Below are 19,913 nucleotides of genomic sequence, written 5' to 3'. Positions count from 1 at the left end.
AATCTTAATAGCTTTCTTGGGACCAAGTTGCTTTCCCAGTAACCAATAAAATACTGGAGTGCATGCCTGGGGCTTCGTCCTCACATGCCTAGGGTTCTGCAGGACCCAGAAAGGAGATGATCCGAAATGAAAAATAGAGAGCCATTGCTGGGTTTTTTCACTTGTACTCACCTCACATACTAAATTTCTACATCCTAAAAGTTAGCATGAAGAACGGTTTGCTTGCAGGTGGAAATGGTAGAATCCAAGCTGATATCTAAAAGGTTTACATAGACATAGTAGAAAAATTGCAGTGTTTCTTTTTCTCCTCTCACTTTAGAGGGAATTTTTTTATACATTTCTACCACTGAAACCAATAGATAGAGAAAGCAGCCTTCTTTAGTAGAAAGAACATGGACTTTAAAGTTAGGCAAACTCAGTTTTATTTCTACTTTGTATGATTCAGTTATCTTGGGCATGTTACTAAATCTTTCTGTACTTTACTTTCTCCATTTGTTTTTAAGAATTTATTCCAAGTTATACAATTTGTTGGCATACCATTGTTAATAGTGTTCTCTTATAATCTTTTTTAATTTTTGTGACATGGGTTGTAATGTCCCTTTTTAAATTTGCAATTTTAGTTATTTGAATCTTCTCTCTTTTTCCTTTCTTTCTTTTTTTTTTTTTAAGATTTTATTTATTTATTTGACAGAGATCACAAGTAGGCAGAGAGGCAGGCAGAGAGAGAGGAGGAAGCAGGCTCCCTGCCGAGCAGAGAGCCACATGGGGGGCTTCATCCCAGGAACTGGGATCATGACCTGAGTGAAGGCAAAGGCTTTAACCCACGGAGCCACCCAGGTGCCCCTTCTCTCTTTTTTCTAAACTAGCTAAGGTTTTGTCAATTTTGTTGATTTAAAAAAAAAAAAAAAAAAAGGAAAGAAAACCCAACTCTAAGTTCCACTGATTCTTTTCTATTGATTTTTTTATTCTCTACTTTATCTCTGCCCTAATCTTTATTATTTCCTTCCTGCTGCTAGCTTTGAGTTTGTCCATTTTTTGAAGTTCCACAATGTATAAAAGTTAGGTTGTTGATTTGAGATCTTTCTTCCTTTTTTAATGTAAAGTGTTTACAGTTATAAACTTCCCTCTTAGCTCTGCTTTTGCTGCATGTTTTAAGATTTTTTTAATGTTTAAAAAAAATTTTTTTATATGAGAGAGAAAAAGAGAGAACAACCACGGGGTTCTCTGCAGGCAGAGGGAGAGGGAGAAGCAGACTCTTTCATCCCAGGACACTGGGATCGTGACCTGAGCTGAAGGCAGACACTTAACCAATTGAGGCACCAAGGCACCTCCTTTTATTGCATTTTATAAGTTTTGATATGTTGAGTCTTCATTTTCATTTATTTCAAGAAATTTTCTAATTTCCTGTGTGATTTCTTCTTTGATCTGTTGTTTAAGAGTGTGTTGTTTAATTGCTGTGAATTTGTAGTTTCCAGTTTTCCTTCTGGAAAGTAATAACAACCTATTTTAGTAATAACCTATTAAAATAATAACTACCTATTTTAGGCTGATAATAATTGCAATCACATGCAAAAACTATTCCTTCTGTTGTTGATTTAGTTTCATTCCACTATGGTTAGAAAAGATGCTTGATTTGATTTCTATCTTCTTAAATTTATTAAGACTTGTTTATTGGCCTAATATATCATCTGTCCTGGAGAATATCCTATGTGCACTAGGGAAGAATGTGTATTCTGTTGTTGGATGGTGTGTTCTCTATATGTCTGTGAGGTCCGACTGACCTATAGTGTTGTGCAAATACTCTTTCCTTATTGATCTTTTGTCTGGTTGTTCTATCCCTAATTGAAAGTAGAGTATTGAAATCTCCCACTATTCTTTTGCTATTTCTCCCTTCAACTCTTGTCAATGCTTGTTTCATGTATTTAGGAGTTCAGCTGTTCGGTGCATAAATTTTTATGATTGTTACATCTTCCTGAAGAATTGATCCTTTTACCATCATATAGTATTTCTTGTCGCTTAAGACAGTTTTTCACTGAGGATTTTGTCTGATATTAGTATAGTCCCCTGCTCTCCTTCAGGTGCCGTTTGCATGGAACATCTCCATCCTTACGTCTAAAGTGAGTCTCTTCTAAGCCACGTACCATTGGATCCTGTCTTGTAAATCCATTCAGCCAAACTATGTATTTTGATGGGGAGTTTAATCCATTTGCATTTAAAGTCATTCCTGATGGGAAAGGATTTACTATTGGCATTTTGTTAACTGTTTGCTGTATGTTTGCAGTTAATTTGTCCCTCACTTCCTCTCCTACTCCCTGCCTTTGTGTTTTGTTGATCGATTGTAGTGACATGCTTTGATTCCCTTTTCATTTTCTTTTGTGTATACGCTATAGATTTTTTTTTTAAGATTTATTTATTTATTTATTTGACAGACAGAGATCACAAGTAGACAGAGAGGCAGGCAGAGAGAAAGAGGAAGGGAAGCAGGCTCCCCCCCAAGCAGAGAGCCTGATGTGGGACTCGATCCCAGGACCCTGAGATCATGACCTGAGCCGAAGGCAGCGGCTTAACCCACTGAGCCACCCAGGCGCCCCGTGTATACTCTATAGATTTTTTTGGTGGGGGAGAGTTACTATTGTGATTACGTAAGACATCTTAAAGTAATAACAACCTATTTTAGGCTGATAATAATTGCAATCACATACAAAAACTATTCCTTTACATCTGGCCCCCCCTTTATGTTACTGATGTCACAAAAGCAATCTTTATAGATTGTGTACCCATTAACATCAGGGTCTATAAAGGTTTTTATGCTTTGGATTCTAGATTCTATATAAGAATTAAAAGTGAATTTATACACTAAAATCACAATAGTATAGAATTCTGTATTTGCCCATATATTTACTGGAGAACTTTACACTTTCATGCGGCTGTGTGCTGCTGTCTAGCATCCTTTCATTTCAACTTGAAGGACTCCCTTCAGCATATTTTGAAGGGCACATCTAGTGGTAATAAATTCCCTCAGCTTCTCTGTGAGGAGTTCTTACTTTCTTTGTTTTTGAAGGACATTTTTTGCAGATACAGTATTCCTGGTGGACAGTTTTATTTTCTTCCAGTAGTTTGAATATATTATCCCACTCCCTTTTTGCTTACAAGGTTTCTGCTAAGAAGTATGCTGATAATCTTAGGAAAGCTCCCTTGTATGTGAAGCACTGTTTTTCTATTGCTGCTTTCAAAGATCTCTCTTTATATTTGACTTTCGGCAGTTTGATTATAATATGTCTTGGTGTGTGAGTCTGTTAGGGTTTATTCTAGTTGGAGTTTGCTGAGCTTCTTGAATTTCTATTTCTATCCTCATTTGTTCATTTCTATCCTCAGATTTCAGTTTTGGGACATTATTTCTTTAAGCTCTCTACCTTTCCCCCTCTTTTCTTCTTTGATACTCCTATAATGTGTATAATAGTCCACTTAATGATATCCCATAAGTCTCTTAAGTTATTTTTTAGGTGTTCACATTTCCATTAATATTCCTATTTTGACAATGCATTATTTTCCTAATTTTCTTTAGTTGTCTATCTGTATTCTATTTTTAGCTTATTGAGCACCTTTTTTAAATTTAATTTTTAAAAAATTTTTCTCTGTTATATTCGTCACCATATAACACATCATTAGTTTTTGATGTAGTGTTCCAAGATTCATTGTTTTATTGAGCATCTTGAAAAGTTATTTTTAATTTGTTATGCAGTTCTTAGATCTGTTTTTGTTGTTGTTTTAGTTTTCTTGGGGTTTATTTTGTTTTTTTGTTTTTTGTTTTTTGTTTTTTTTTGATTGGGTCAGGTTTCCCTGTTTCCTTGTACATCTTGTGATCTTCTAAGTTTGGGGCACTTGATGAACTACTACCTCTCCAGTCTTTATGGACTGGCTTCATGCAGGGAGAAACCTTCACCAATCACCGTTCTAGAAGTTCTGAGACTTCTCAGAACTTGTGGGGGGTTGAATCTTCTTTTGGGCTGTGCATGAATACAGGTGACTTTAGCTATCTTAATTTCCTCTTTCTTCTTATGATCTTTTTTGGTTTTGGTCTCTACTGTATTCCTCTTCCCCTCACCTATTGGTCCCCCTGGCACCCTTCTGTGGAACTTCAGAGTCACTGGTGCTCCATTGTGGGAGGGCAGTTGCCTCTGTCTTCAGTGGCCTCCAATCTCATATTAGAACTAAGCTCTGTTCCCGTCAGTACCCTGAGTCAGGTGAGACAAAAATCAGTTTGTCAGGCAGCCCCTTGACAAGCCAGAATGCTGAAAGCAGGCCCAGGACAATGAGGACTTGGAGCTTTCCAGTCTGTTATCTGACCAATGTCACTCCCTAGTTACTTTATTTGTAAAATTTGGATAATACCACCTAGTTCATAGGTCATTATGATTAAATTATAAAATGTAAGATTCTTGGCATATAACTAATACTTTGGAAATGTTTCCTCTTTTGGAAATAGTTTCACACATTGTATGTTTGAATATGATTTTTAAGTATAACAATGCTTATGCCAATAAATTAAATCTGCTTTTATTGTATCTTTCTATTTATTTGTATATAATAATATTTTTTATATTATGCTAGTCACCATATAGTACATCATTAGTTTTTGATATAGTGTTCCATGATTCATTGTTTGCGTATAACACCAGTGTTCCATGCAGTCTGTGCCCTCCTTAATACCCATCACCAGGCTCACCCATCCCCCAACCCCTCTCTTCTGATCATGTCAGCTTTATTTTTATAGCTTTTAAAAAATTATTATATATATTTGTATATATATGTTGTATACAACATATATATATACACACACAGATATATCCAAATATATATAATAATTTTTTAAAAGCTGTAAAAATAAAGCTGACATGATTAGATATACTTCTTTGAAAACTTGTTTTGGTGATAGAAAAGTATTTCTAGGAACACAACAACCTATATTTTGGAGAAATGTTATTGGCTTTAATGGGGAAAAGCAGTTTTTGTATAATATTAAAATTCAGCATTTATTTAAATGATATGATATACTTAAAAGATATAATTTAGAAATGGAGACAGTTTATTTTAAAAATCATTTAGCCTGGTGGTGGGTATTAAGGAGGGCATGTATTGCATGGAGCACTGGGTATGATGCATAAACAATGAATCTTGGAACACTGAAAAAATAAAGTTTAAAAAAATCATTTTCAGGGATGCCTGGGTGGCTCAGTTGGTTGGACGACTGCCTTCGGCTCAGGTCATGATCCTGGAGTCCCGGGATCGAGTCCCGCATCGGGCTCCTTGCTCCATGGGGAGTCTGCTTCTCTCTCTGACCTTCTCCTCGTTCATGCTCTCTCTCACTGTCTCTCTCTCAAGTAAATAAATAAAATCTTTAAAAAAAATCATTTTCAGATTAGTAATGTGTTTTCACTTGAAATATACCTAGTGGAATACTGGCAAATGTCTAACACCCTACTCTCTCAAGAACCTCTTGACGAGTAGCATTTGCCAATTTCTCTGGTGTAAAAACTCCCACCATGGATTATTCAAACTCCTGATATGGATGTCACTGAAAACAGAGTTGGGAAGAGTTATGTGTTTGAGCACCATTATATGGTATTTTACTGTATATAATAGATTTAAATAATTTCTATAAGATAGATAATGATAAGTATAATAGGAAGTGATGAGATTTGTTACCCTTTTTAACATAATATATTTAATTATAAGTTTATATAATTTCATGTTTAATGCTGTATAAAAATCTGCTTACAAGTTCTGGAATTTTAACAAACAGTTCTAACATCCTAAGCAAGTCTCCTCCACCATGCCTCCAAGTCCATATCTTTATATTAATTGGGAATCTTTGGTTGCAATTGACCACACAACACAAAACAAAATACAACCCAAACTAACTTAAGCAAAATATGAAGTTCTTGGCTTACATGACAGAAGGTCCAGAGGTAGATAGATAGGGTTTTGACATGTCTGAATTCAGGAACTCAAATTAACCCCTCAGTAATTACTCTGTCTCCTGGCTCTGCTCTTCTCCATTTGGTTCCTTCTCCAGTAGACTCCTCCATGAGGCAACATAGTTGGCATTTAAGATTCTAGATTATTAGACTTTATGTCCTTCATCTCAGAGTGACAGAGATTCTTTCTGTTTCCAAGTCCATCTCAGTCCCTGAAGTAAGACTGTGAGGGTGAGGGAGCCCTCTTAAAATCATGCCCTCCTCTGAATCAATGACTATGTATGGGGGCTTGGGAAACTCTGACTAGTTAGGTCTCCCACTCAGGAGGTGGGAAAAGTAGAGGCCCTGAATGATAGGTATGCCCCATCACCTCACCAGAAGTAGAGAGAGGTACCACTCTAAAATTGAAATGTCATTGCCAAAAGGGAAAGGCGAGGAAAGCAAGAACAGCACATGTTCACCACACTCTGCTTACCATTGCATTTTTATTTTAAGGTTCTATTAAGGAACGTGGGCATGAGGGGCCAGAAGACGGTCTTTCTAATCACCGACGTTCAGATTAAAGAGGAAGCCTTTCTAGAAGATATTGACAGTGTGCTCAATACGGGAGAAGTACCTAACATTTTTGCTGTTGATGAAAAGCAGGAAGTGATGGAGGTAATGTTTTTTAGGAAGTGGTGTTCCCAACACAGAAATGTTCTTATCTTGTTACTTTTTCTCTGCTCTTCAGGACAATTATAGCTTGCACATTGGATTTTGGTAATTAAAAATTTAAAAGTATATTATTTTAATACATCTTTTCTTGGTAAACTTCATATCACTTCTACCATAGTTATGAGACAGCATTTTTATAATTCCTTTTTTCGTAATGATGGTAATTGCATCTGTTTGATCTTATGTAGCATGCTTTATGAGAGATTATACATTTTAAATAACATCTTAGGGTTACAGTGATGTGAAAACACATAGTTTTGAGATACCTCTTGATTAGCTGTTATAGTTTACCACTGGTTAGCAAATTTTTAAAAAGCTTTAGTAAAACTCCTTGTCCTAACAATTCTGATAGATCTGAGAATCATGCTTTGTAACATAATTGACCAAAAAAAAAAAAAAATACAGTTGTGAAGTGCCAACTACTTCAGATTGTCCTTCAGTCCCCATTTCTAATATCTTCCTACAGAATATCTCTGCTAGTACTTGCCTCTTTCTAGTTGCCATAACTACTATTACCCATAGAATATATCATTCATATCTGGGTGTTTCATTTCAGAATGAATGTTCTTTTTGTATCTTTTCCACTGATAGCATCTGTAGTAGAATAGTTCAAACACCTGCTTTACTCTTATATGGAATGGAACTAATATATATACACAAAATAGTTCCTCCTATATAGGGTGTTGTGAGGCCTGAGGATCAAATGAAATGAAGTTCTTACAAAGTGTCATGTACTTGGAATGCCCTAAATAAATGAGACATTACTAGTTTGTGGCCTGGGGTGGGAAAGGAGAAAAGGAATAAAGAAAAGATCCGAGTTCTCTCTTTTATCTGAGTGATGTCAAGGATGTGTCCAAGGCTGCTGAAAAATGGTGATTCTCCTAATTTGTAGGATAAATTCATCCACTAATCTCCCATCCAAGAAATAGTCCTCCATGGGGAGTAGGATTTCTTCAGCTTTGCCAAGCTTTCCTGCTCACTTTAGATACTTATCTTTTCATCTTGTCACTTTGCCACAGAACTTCCATTGCTTCAGTATTTTCTTATGGTCTGACCCAACAGTGACCTTAAGAACTTCTTTCTTTCACATTCCACCCCAGTCTAGGAATACCAGATTAATATATCCACAAGAAAATAGCCATAGTAAAAACTCAGGAGTACTGAAATGCATCTGTTTCTCTGCTTTATGCTGATTTTTTAAAATAGAAGAAATAATATGAAAGAATTTCTGTTTGTTTTCTTCCTACATTCTGCACTACCCTGCACATCCCACTTTGGAGATTGTGTTCTGGACTTTGCTTATTTCATCCCTCTGACAAAGATCTCAGTATAAACCTACTCACTCCGGAAAACTGGCCTCTATAACTTGGACTTGGCACTGCTTAGAGCGCATCTCTTACAAACTCAACACATGTCTCTGATATCAGCAATAGAGTTCTAGCTTCAGACCTCCATTTCTAGCCTACATTTTCCACTGTTCTATTTGCCTTCCTTAAGGAATTAAATTATTTCTATGTCTTTCTCAATAAAACAGTGACTTCTTATTTATCACTTTCAGTGATATTTTCTGTTCCTTTAAAAATACTCATTTAGGGGCACCTGGGTGGCTCAGTGGGTTAAAGCCTCTGCCTTTGGCTCAGGTCATGATCCCAGGGTCCTGAGATGGAGCCCCACATCTGGCTCTCTGCTCCGCAGAGAGCCTGCTTCCTCCTCTCTCTCTGCCTGCCTCTCTGCCTAGCTGTGATTTCTCTCTGTCAGATAAATAAAATATTTTTTAAAAATACTCATTTATATTTGACATAATTCATTATTCTTCAGCTTACATTAGGGTTCACTCTTTGTGTTGTACATTCTATGACTTTTGGACAAGTGAGTGCTAATGTGTATTCACCATTAAGTATCATACAGAATGGTTTCCCTAACATAAAAATGCCATGAGTCCCATCTATTTATGCCTCTCTTCCTCCCCTGAACTCCCAGCAATCTCTGCTGTTTTTACTGTCTCCATAATTTTAGCTTTTCCAGAATGTTACATACTTGGAACCATATAGTATGTAGTTTTGGGGGATTGTCTTCTTTCAGTTAACAATATGAATTTAAGGTTCTTCCATATATTTTTATGGCTTGATAGCTCATTTATTTTTACCTCTGAATGATATCCCAGTGAATGAAAGTATCACAGTTTATCCATTCACCTATTGGGGGACATCTTGGTTGCTTCCAAGTTTGAGTAGTTATAAATAAAGCTGTCTAAACCTTTTTATTTTTTTTTAAAGATTTTTATTTATTTATTTGACAGAGATCACAAGTAGGCAGAGAGGCAGGCAGAGAGAGGTGGAAACAGGCTCCCTGCTGAGCAAGGAGCCCAATTGGGGGGCTCAATCCAGGATCCTGGGATCATGACCTGATCCAAAGGCAGAGGCTTTAACCCACTGAGCCACCCAGGTGCTCCAGTCTAAACCTTTTTTTTTTTTTTTTGCAATTTGGGTTATTTTTTTATTTTTTTATTATATTCAGTTAGCCAGGATGGTACCTCATCAGCTTTTTTTTTTTTTTTTAATAAACATTTATTTTTATCCCCAGGGGTACAGGTCTGTGAATCACCAGGTTTACACACTTCACAGCACTCACCAAAGCACATACCCTCCCCAATGTCCATAATCCCACCCCCTTCTCCCAAACCCCCTCCCCCCAGCAACCCTCAGTTTGTTTTGTGAGATTAAGAGTCACTTATGGTTTGTCTCCCTCCCAATCCCATCATCTTTCATTTATTCTCGTACCCACTTAAGCCCCCATGTTGCATCACCACTTCCTCATATCAGGGAGATCATATGATAGTTGTCTTTCTCTGCTTGACTTATTTCGCTAAGCATGATACACTCTAGTTCCATCCATGAATGCAGGTTTTTGTGTGTTTCCAACTCTGCTTCGCCTTGACTGCTGTGAAGTTTCACTCAGTTTGTCTAATTATTTTTTCAGTAACAACTCATTTTCTTACTCCCCCGAATCAGGCCTGCTTCCAAAATATATGTGCGAGTCTGTGTGGATATTACACTCTCACAGAAAGCTTATTTACTTAGAAGCATTAACCCTTATTATATAAATAACCACCATCCTTATATTACCATCCTTGCTCTTTCTGGAACTTTTATTCTTATGGCTCCAACCAGACACCACGTTTCTCTATTTGCATGTCCCAGGGTAAACTCAGAGTTAGTGCAGATAGACCATGTGAACATAACATCATAGACTGACACTGATCATAATAATCGTAATTTGGGAATTACTGTTAGAATGCATATACAGAGTCCATTTATAATTTTCCTTGGATATAGCTAGCCCATAAAGCAGAACATTATCTAAAATAGAGAATTCTTTTAGAAACCAATTCATTGTAGTAGCTATAACATTGTGTGTGTGTATATAATATATATGTCTACAGATACCTGCTATCAAAAAAAACTTATTAAAATCTATTTATAAGATAGTTAATGACTCAGAAATCTTTTGTGCTCTGAACAAGGAGAAAGGTGGCATATAAAAACTAATAGCTCCTTACCTATGCTACAAGAACTACTCAACTGTTCACACATAATAACTCATTCGATCCGTCAACTACCCTCTGCTGTAGGTACTCTTTCCCCATTTTACAGATGAGGCAATTAAGTTACAGAGAGTTTAAATAACTCGCCCCAAGGTCGTATCGGTAGTAAGCTGCAAGCTGGGATTTGAATTCAGTAGTTTGGTTGCAGAGCCATGATGCTCAAGCTCAAGTAAATGTATCTCTCATATAAAGATGAACAAAGAAAATTAGAAGTGCCCCCGTAATCTCATTACCAGGCAACTGTATTAACATTTTTTAAATACACGAATGTTGGGGCACCTGGGTGGGTCAGTGGGTTAAGGCTCTGCCTTCAGCTCAGGTCATGGTCTCGGGGTCCTGGGATCTAGCCTCACATGGGGCTCTCGGCTCAGCTGGAAGCCTGCTTACCCCCTCCCTCTCTGCCTGACTCTCTAGCTACTTGTGATCTCTCTCTCTCTCTCTGTCAAATAAATAAATAAAATATTTTTAAAAAATAAAAGTAAAATATACGAATGTTGTAAGAATAAAGTGAGTGAATGCAAACAGTATAAAAATGTCCAAAATTTTTAAAAAGAATGATATAAAGCAAGAAATATGTCTAGAATAAAAAGTGACAGCTTCCCTCTCATACTGTCCTTTTAAGTCCATCTCACCAAAAGTAACCATTATAAATAGTTTCTGTGATTGCCTTCATAAAAATGTGTGTATGTACTTACACATGTGCCTAAATATTTTTTAATTTAACCAAGAGGATCATATTATACACACTGTTGCAGTTTGTTCTCATTTTATCTTGCTGATCTTGCCCTACCACATACATTGAGGCACCTCCTTTAATGGTTACACAAAATCACAGCATTTGGATGTTTTGTAATTTTTTTTAAATGGATGTTTTGGTTGTTTTTCCACTTATAAGCAATGTTGAATTATGGTTCTATATATCTATCATGGTGAACTTTTTTTTCTTTTTAATTTCTTTCATGGTGAACTTTTTAGTGGGTATCTTTATAAGTTAAATTCTTAGCAGATATTTCTTTTCAAATTATAAAATTATGGGGTTGGAAGAAGTCTTCTAAGTACAAACTGTATCAAAGAAATTCTACTAATATAAAAAAATTAAGGGTATTTATAAGGTACTTATTTATAATAAAAATTCTTAATATTCCACTATCTACTAATCCCATTATCAACTTGTCCATTTTCATTTATAAAGTTTTTATTTTCTGTTATTCCCTAGGGTGTTCGTCCTATAGCTCAGGCTGGCAATAAACATGATGAACTCAGTCCCTTGGCCTTGTTTGCTTTCTTTGTAAATCGCTGCAAAGAAAATCTTCATGTGGTAGTGGCCTTTAGCCCCATCGGAGACGCCTTTAGAAATCGCTTGAGACAGTTCCCATCCCTCATCAATTGCTGTACCATTGACTGGTTCCAGGTTTGTAATTTGGGGGCAGTGGTGGGCAGGTGAGGGGCAGTGGCAACTAAATCTTTTAGAATTTTCTGAAATCTTACTCCAGCTCTGTTAATATCCATTCAGCACATGTTTCTTGATCACTTACTCTAATGATAGACATAGTGCTTGGCATCAGGGACTGATAAGCCTACAGGATCCCCAGAAGGATCTCACATTCTGGACTGGAAGATAGAAAAGGCAGCTGGCAAATGAGCAGCCACAATTATATAAAAGAGCTATAATCTTGGTGTGCAGAAGTTATACTTATTAGGACAGTGAATCTCTGAAGTATGAAAATAAATTAGTTACAGAGAGAAGGAATATATTAAGAACTAAGAGAATGTGTTAAACATAAAAGTATGTATAAACCTACATGTATATATGTATAAAAATACACATATGTAGATCTATATCTGTCCATATCAATAGTTATATCTATATGTATATTTCTTATAAGTAATTGGCTCACATGATTATGGAGGCTAACAAGTTTGAAGGTCTGCAGCCAACAAGCTGGAGACCCAGGAAGCACACCTCATAGAAACCTCCAGCATAGTGTTTGACCAAATATATGGGCACCCCATAGCCCATAGTAAAATTGACACATAAAACTAACCATCATAAGGGCATAGTATGTGCAAAGGTAGAGCGGGAGAGAGGGCATGGCTCATTTCTGTAACTGCAAATAATTTGGCATAGCTGACTGGCAATGAGGATAGCAGGAGTTAAGCCCGAGCTTTGGGTGGGTGCTGAGTTCTAAGGTAGTTTGTAAATGTGCCTGTGAATTTGGTTTTATACCGAAGACACCTTGGGAGCATTAACATATATTTAGCTAACATATTTCAAAGGAAAAAAAATCCAAACCCTTGGAGGCTATATGGTGGACGGTTTGGAATAGGGCAAAAAAAAAGAGAGGAATACCAGCTGGGTGATCATTTCAGTCATACTAACAGCAAATGATGAAGGCTCCCACTACTCTTAATCATAAGGCGAATTGCCACTGCCTGGTAAGACTATGAAGTAGTAGTAATTATACTCTTGAGAATAGTATTTCATGGTACCTTCTATTTAATTGTTTTATATTCAATACAATGTGGACTGTAGATTATAGACTTATTTTATACCTCTTTTTTTTAAGATTTTATTTTAGAGAGCGAGCGAGTGTGCAAGCGGGGTTGGGAAGGGAGAGACAGAATCTGAAAAATACTCTACCCTGAACACAGAGCCTGATGTGGGGGCTTGATCTCATGACTGTGAGATCATGACCTGAGCCCAAACCAAGAATTGGACACTTAACTGACGGAGCTACCCAGATGCCCCTAATTTCTTTCTCTTTTTTTTTTTTTTTTTTTTTAAGATTTTATCTATTTATTTGAGAGGGAGAGAGAGCGGAAGAGAGAGAGAGAACACAAGCTGGGGGGGGGTGGGTTTGGGGGTGGAAGGAGAGGGGGGAAGCAGACTTCCTGCTGAGCAGGGAGTCTGACTCAGGGCTCAGTCCCATGGGAATCATAACCTGCGCTGAAGGCAGATTCTTAATCAACTGAGCCACCCAGATGCCCCCAATTTCCTTAAAAAATAAATTTCTGGCATTTATTTGTTTTATTCTCTTTTACCTATTTACCAATTGTGTGAAAAACTATTTTCACACAAAATAGGACTGCACAAATGTTTCAGCTAGAGGACATTTTAGTGTTTACACAAGAATAAAAGCTGTGTGAAACAATTTTGATTTATGAAAACCATATCTTAATACTATATCCATTAAGTGGCCTGTCCAACTGTAAATTTTTCTTTTTATGTCATGTATTAGTAAGTGCTAAGAAGGAAACTCAGGACAAGGAAATAAGAGAGGGAATAGTGTTTTAGAATGAGTATTCTAGAAAGACCCTCCTAGTAAGTTGGCCTTTGAGCAGAGATGTGAAGGAGAATCACATGTGGGTCTAGGTGAGGAGGGTTCTAGTCAGAGGGAATAACAAGTCCCAAGGGCCAGAGGCAGCAGCACAGTTGGCATATTCCAGGAAAAGCAGAAGAACCATTTCCAGGACTGGAGGAGAAGCAAATTTTGGGAGAAGAAACTAAAAAAGTTCAGTCTGGATGCTATAACAGTTAGGAATTATGATAGATGCTAGTAACAAACCCAAACTAGGGGCATGCGGATGGTGCAGTCTCTTGAGGGTCCGACTCTTGGTTTTGGCTCAGGTCATGATCTCGGGGTCCTGAGACTGAGGCCTATGTTGGTTTCTGCACTCAGCGCAGAGCATGCTTAAGACACACACTCTCTCTCCCCTCTCACTGTGTGTTCTCTCTCTCAAATAAATAATTAAAAATTTAATTAATTATTTATAATTAAATAAACCTTAAAAAACAGAAACCTAAACTAAACATATAAAGTATTTTTCTCTCATAGAAAAATTCTGCAGATAAATACACTGGGATTTTGTGGCTTAACAAAGTCATCATAACCTCAAGTTCATTCTTCTTTGCTATCCTTAACATGTGATTGGCCCCCTCAAATTCTCCTTATGGTCTAAAATGGCTGTTGGAGCTCCAACTCTCAGATCTGAGTTCCAGGCAAGAAGTAGAATAATACACAGGGCAAAAAGGCACACACAGCTCTTTGTAACCCTGTAAAGAGCCTTCCTGGAGGTCCCCACCCAATAGCTGCCTATGTGCCTTTATCGCCTGTGAATTGCAAGGGAATCTAGGAAATGTGGTCTTTTATCTGGGCATATTGCTATCTAGAATAAAATTGGAGTTCTAAGGGAAAAGGGCTGATAGGTATTAGGTGTGCAACTAACTTCTGCCGCTGTCATACTAAATATGGGGCATCTACTGGATATCCAAGCGGATGAGATTAGGAAAGCAGTGTGGTATATCCTTGATATGTAAAATATCACTGATGCTTCCTTTATATTGTGTTATCTTTAATTTTAGTCTAAAAATATTTGTTAGCCCTTTCACAGATTTACCTGTGATCTCAGCCCACCCAATTCTATGTTCCCTATTAAGGTTTTAATTTTTTCAACCCCAAGGTCTTCTCTCGCAGGAAGACATTTATATGGTTAGAGTGAAACCACCCATCTTAAATTTCCTAAGTTTTTCTTTTTCTTATTTTTAGCCATGGCCTGAAGATGCCCTTGAACTCGTAGCTGTGAAATTCTTAGAAACACTGGAGCTTACTGAGGTTGAAAGGCGAGAGATAGTTCCAATCTGCAAATACTTTCACACTACCATTATGGATCTCTCAGAAAGGTTAATATTACTAAATTTTAAAATGCAAAGCGCCTTGTATTTTAACATGTCTCTTGTTAACATGTCTCTTTTTCTGAAATCTCAAAATTTCAATAGGATTTCTATGTCTTCTAAATATTTCTGATCATTTAATTAGGGAGGACCTTGGATTGCAAGTAATGGAAAATTATTTAATCTAGGTTTAAGAAAAAGGAAGAATTTATGATAAAGATTCAGGGATGTCTCACAAGCCTAAGAGAAAGATTATCCTAAACCCAGAAATATTTTCCTCTGTTTCTCATCCTAAACCCAGAAATATTTTCCTCTGTTTCTCATCCTAAACCCAGAAATATTTTCCTCTGTTTCTCATCCCTGTTTCTTTCTGGGCATCTTCTTTCTCTTTCAGACTGCCTGTTCTCCCTTCCTTCCTTCCTTTCTTATCTTGATTTTTTTCTAGTTTTGAGATATAATTGATATATAGCATTATATAAATTTAAGGTGTATAGCATAATGATTTTGTATATATACATAATGTGAAATGATTACTACAGTAAGTTTAGTTACTATTGCCTCATTTTTCTTCTTGTAATGAGAACTTTTTTAAAATTAATTTTTAAATTTTTTTCTAAACATATAATATTTTTTTAGCCCCAGGGGTACAGGTCTGTGAATCACCAGGTTTACACACTTCACAGAACTCACTATAGCACACATCCCCCCCAGTGTCCATAACCCCACCACCTTTTCCCGACCCCTCTCCCCCCAGCAACCCTCAGTTTGTTCTGCGAGATTAAGAGTCTCTTATGGTTTGTCTGCTTGTGATGAGAACTTTTAAGATCTACTCTCTTAGCAAGTTTCAAATACACAATACACTATTGTTTACTATTGTCACCATGCTGTAGTTTACATTCCCAGAACTTACTCACCTTAAAATTGGAAGTTGGTACCTTTTGATCACATTCACCCACTCACCCCCAACACCCCCTGCCTCTGGAACCTCCAATTTGTGCTCTATTTCTATGAAATAATTTTTTTTTTTTTTTAGGTTCCATGTATAAATGAGATCATATGGTATTTAGCAGACTGAGTTTTCTCCTTCCCATTGCATATGGAGAAAACAGTCTGCCTCTCAATTCTCAGGTTTACTTCTTGCAATTTCAGCTCTAGGCCGACTGACGGGCTCTTTCCAGCTCCCTTTACCAAATTTATACCAAAAGGTGATCAGCCTCATTTGTGTCCAGTGCCCAACCCCGGGCTAATCAGCCATGGTTAAGATGGCAGGTTTCATAGACAAACACTGCTGGTGGGGCACTGGATGGAAGTTTTCAGAAAAATGGAGCTGGCTGTGGATAACTCAAAAGTATCTGTTTTACCTCTGTTCATCTCTGAAATCCTCATTTCAAAAGTACATAAACCCAAGTGCTTATGGTATACTGCCTATCCAGAATCATACAGCTTGGTAACATTGTTGGCTTTGATGGTTGCACTCACAGTGGGCTCTACCCACTTTGTGTACTTACCATGAGAAACATTGCTTCTGTTGTCTCCATGTGTATATGTGGTAATCTTACACTTCTGGTCATACCCCATTCAACCAGTGTGACACACTCTGTGCAGAGAATGCTGACTCATCCCCACTATCCTATCTGCAATGCCCCTCCTTCCTACTATACCTCACTAGCGTTCACAGTATCTTGGGTCCCTTTCTAGCGTTAGATCCTCCTAGTTTATGAAACATGTAAAAAGATCTGTATCTTTCTTGCTGTTGTTCACCTTTGATACCCATCTCTGGAGATTAGTTTTTTTTTTAACACATCACTCCTATTTGATATTTTGGAGACACGATATTAGGATGTGGTTATGTGTAGAATTCTCAGAATGTTACAGAGTTCAAGTACACAGCAGCTTCTGAAGAAAATTAACCTTTATTCTTCTAGGTTTGTTGTTGATGCTATGTTGAATATACCTCTTACTTTGTGCAACTCTTTACTTAGAGTAAGATATGTTGTCTGTCTTAGGTTCTTGCAGGAGCTAGGACGACATAACTATGTTACGGCTACTTCTTATCTTGAACTTATTGCCTCATTTCGACAGCTTTTGACTAAGAGGCGACAAGCTGTCATGGAAGCAAAACAACAATACGTGAATGGGCTTGACAAATTAGCTTTTGCTGAGTCTCAGGTAAATTTGATGAGCTGCTCAAAATGGTAACGTATCACAGGAAATATAGGAAATCATAAATAGCAAGAGTTATAATTTATCAAGAATATACTATGTACAGGGCACTGTGTTATGTGCTTCACACACACTCCTTCAATTATTCCTCTTAACCACTCCATGAGGTAGACACTTTAATGATTCTCATTTTACAGATGAGTAACATGAGTTTTAGAGAAATCCACTGAGTTTCCACACAGACTCAGATACATTTTGTTTTATTCTTCAGTTTTTTGTTTTGTTTTTTATAGTAGGCTCCATACCCAGTGTGGAGCCCAATGTGGCTTGAACTCACAACTGTGAAATCAAGACCTGAGCTGAGATCAAGAGTTGGTTGCTCAACCAACTGAGCCACCCAGGAGCCCCTATTCTTAAGTTTTTGACATTTGGGGAGAATACAATAAGTCTGGGTTGCCTTTTTTATTACTATTATAATAGCTGGCTAAATGTAAGATTATATTTTTAATGAGTCAAGTGATAGTGATACTTATTAGCATTAGTTCAATAGAAGCAACAAGGTTTGGGTAATCCGTATGCATTGTATACCATGCCCAGAGTATAATAGTGACTCCCCAAGCTGCCACCTTCTTTCTAGCTGCACTTCTTCAGGGACAACTGCATCCTCTTACTGCTCTGTCATATACTCAAGGACAATGAAGTCTTTTGTGAAGAAAACTGCCCATGCCCTCATGGTTTTATTTATCATATAAAGAACTGGAAGGAAAAGTTAAGGTTTTCTGGACCTGATGCCTTATGATACCTTTAAGTTGCGATTTTCTGTGTTTCGCTTCTAAAGCTCTTGTTGCTATGAAAACTTAATGGCAAACTATCTATTTAGGTTGGAGAAATGAAAATGGAGCTTGTCCAATTACAGCCCAAATTGGAGGAAGCTAAAATTGAAAATGCACATATGATGCAGGTAGAGTATCTTGAGTTTTTTTTAAACTGATGTCAGAAGGCAATTAAAATATGTAATATTAGCCTTGAAAATATTCCTTAATTTTTTGCCACTACTAGATCTTAGGAACCTAACCCTTTTCTGCTTACCGGCTATCTCACTGAGTCCTGTGTGATTTGTGTTGATATTTTTTTTTTAAGAATTCATTCATTTATTTATTTATAGTAGAGAAAGAGAGAGAGTCCCAAGTAGACTCTGTGCTCAACACAGAGCCCGATACAGGTCTCCATCTCATGACCCCGCAACCATGATCTGAGCCAAAATCAAGAGTCGGATGCCCAAGCAACTGAACCATCCAGGCACCCCAGTTGTGTTAATTTTGGAGGGAAGTGGGAAACTCATTATCCAGTTAGGTCACATGTATTTGCATTTCTCCACATTTTATCCTGGGCCCTCCTGCTCTTCAACATGATGTGTTGAATTCCCTAATTTCCAAACATACTCTGGTCTCTAGGATAGAGAAAACAGTAGGATGTTTGAGGAATTGTTTTATTTTTTCCTCTCTGTTTAGGTTATTGAGATAGAGTCTGCACAAGTGGAAGCAAAAAGAAAGTTTGTGAAATTAGATGAAGAAATAGCCAGTGGCAAGGCTGAAGAAGCCCAAGCTCTGAAAAATGAGTGTGAGAGTGACCTAGCCGAGGCAATTCCAGCTTTGGAAGCAGCACTGTCTGCCCTGGATACACTCAAGGCAAGTGTTTGAATTTGCTACCTTGGGTTTCATCGACAAACTCTGCACGGATCCTTGGTTCTTTAGGTATGGTTCTGTTCCACCAGGGGGTGTTACATCGTTTTTCCAGTCAAACAAAACTTGCCTCTTCACTCTTCATCTCTAATATGTCACTATCTTATATTTTGGCTGTTCGTGTTATTTATAATTTTCATCCAGGATATTTCAGTGAGAAGGGAATAAACAGTCCCCAAGAGGCCAAAGCAGTCCCGTACATGGACCAGGAGGCAGATGTTAAATAGAGTGTAGAGCTAGCTACCTTCCTGCAGCTTCCTGGAGGTGTCTATATGGAAAAACTGGAAGAGCTTTCCCAATACAGCTGTGGGTGGCAACTGTCTGCATTACACTGCATTGGGTATGACCTATTCTAGTCTTTAAGCAAGACCAGAACAACCTCACCAAACAGAGCAGGGGAGACAGCGAGACAGCTTCTGCTGACTTAGAAAGCCAGTGTAGAAGGCCATTCAGGATGCTCAGACTCCTTTTTTTTTTTTTTTTTAAGATTTTATTTATTTGTCAGAGAGAGAGGGAGAGAGGGCGAGCACAGGCAGACAGAATGGCAGGCAGAAGCAGAAGGAGAAGCAGGCTCCCTGCCGAGCAAGGAGCCCGATGTGGGACTCAATCCCAGGACGCTGGGATCATGACCTGAGCCGAAGGCAGCTGCTTAACCAACTGAGCCACCCAGGCGTCCCTTAGACTCCATTCTTCATTCTACTTTCCTTTCCTCATTTTACTAATTCCTGTGTAAGATTCCTGACAAGATTGTGAGCTCAACCTATGGGTAATTCAGCATCTCACAGGATAAATTCTTCTGATTGTCAGTTATATCAGCCTTGTAGTTTTAAGATATATTATTTTAAGGCATTTATATAAATGTCTAATGCTTTCATTGTGCTGTGAACCAGGAATTTAAAACTCTGGGCTTATTTTTTTCTTCCTTTCTGCTCTCTGGCACATTTAAAAGCCACATCGTACCAGGTGGTCTTTCTTCTTTCTCTCTTTAGATGTTTATCACAGCAGCCCCTTATTCTGGCAAAGCCTTGTCTTTAATAGGC

At 37.5% G+C, this 19,913-nt stretch overlaps 1 protein-coding gene across 4 annotated transcripts in view; it reads left to right on the top strand.

The window, feature by feature from the left end:
* The window catches only part of DNAH12 (dynein axonemal heavy chain 12), a 221,501-nt gene that overhangs the window by 126,255 nt on the left and 75,333 nt on the right, over positions 1 to 19,913 (top strand). For 3 of the 4 annotated variants that reach the window (XM_059161254.1, XM_059161257.1, XM_059161258.1), the window contains 6 exons: positions 6,474 to 6,635; positions 11,513 to 11,707; positions 14,844 to 14,977; positions 16,975 to 17,137; positions 18,012 to 18,092; positions 18,643 to 18,819. In XM_059161254.1, the coding sequence (XP_059017237.1) occupies positions 6,474 to 6,635; positions 11,513 to 11,707; positions 14,844 to 14,977; positions 16,975 to 17,137; positions 18,012 to 18,092; positions 18,643 to 18,819 (912 nt within the window). Of the gene's footprint in view, positions 1 to 6,473; positions 6,636 to 11,512; positions 11,708 to 14,843; positions 14,978 to 16,974; positions 17,138 to 18,011; positions 18,093 to 18,642; positions 18,824 to 19,913 lie in introns of all 4 variants that reach the window. The other variant, XM_059161256.1, reaches the window with a different exon arrangement.

The sequence above is a fragment of the Mustela lutreola genome, chromosome 2, assembly GCF_030435805.1.
Source record: "Mustela lutreola isolate mMusLut2 chromosome 2, mMusLut2.pri, whole genome shotgun sequence".
NCBI lineage: Eukaryota > Metazoa > Chordata > Mammalia > Carnivora > Mustelidae > Mustela > Mustela lutreola.
The sequence above is the reverse complement of the archived record's forward strand: the minus strand, read 5'-3'. Positions and strand labels throughout refer to the sequence as shown.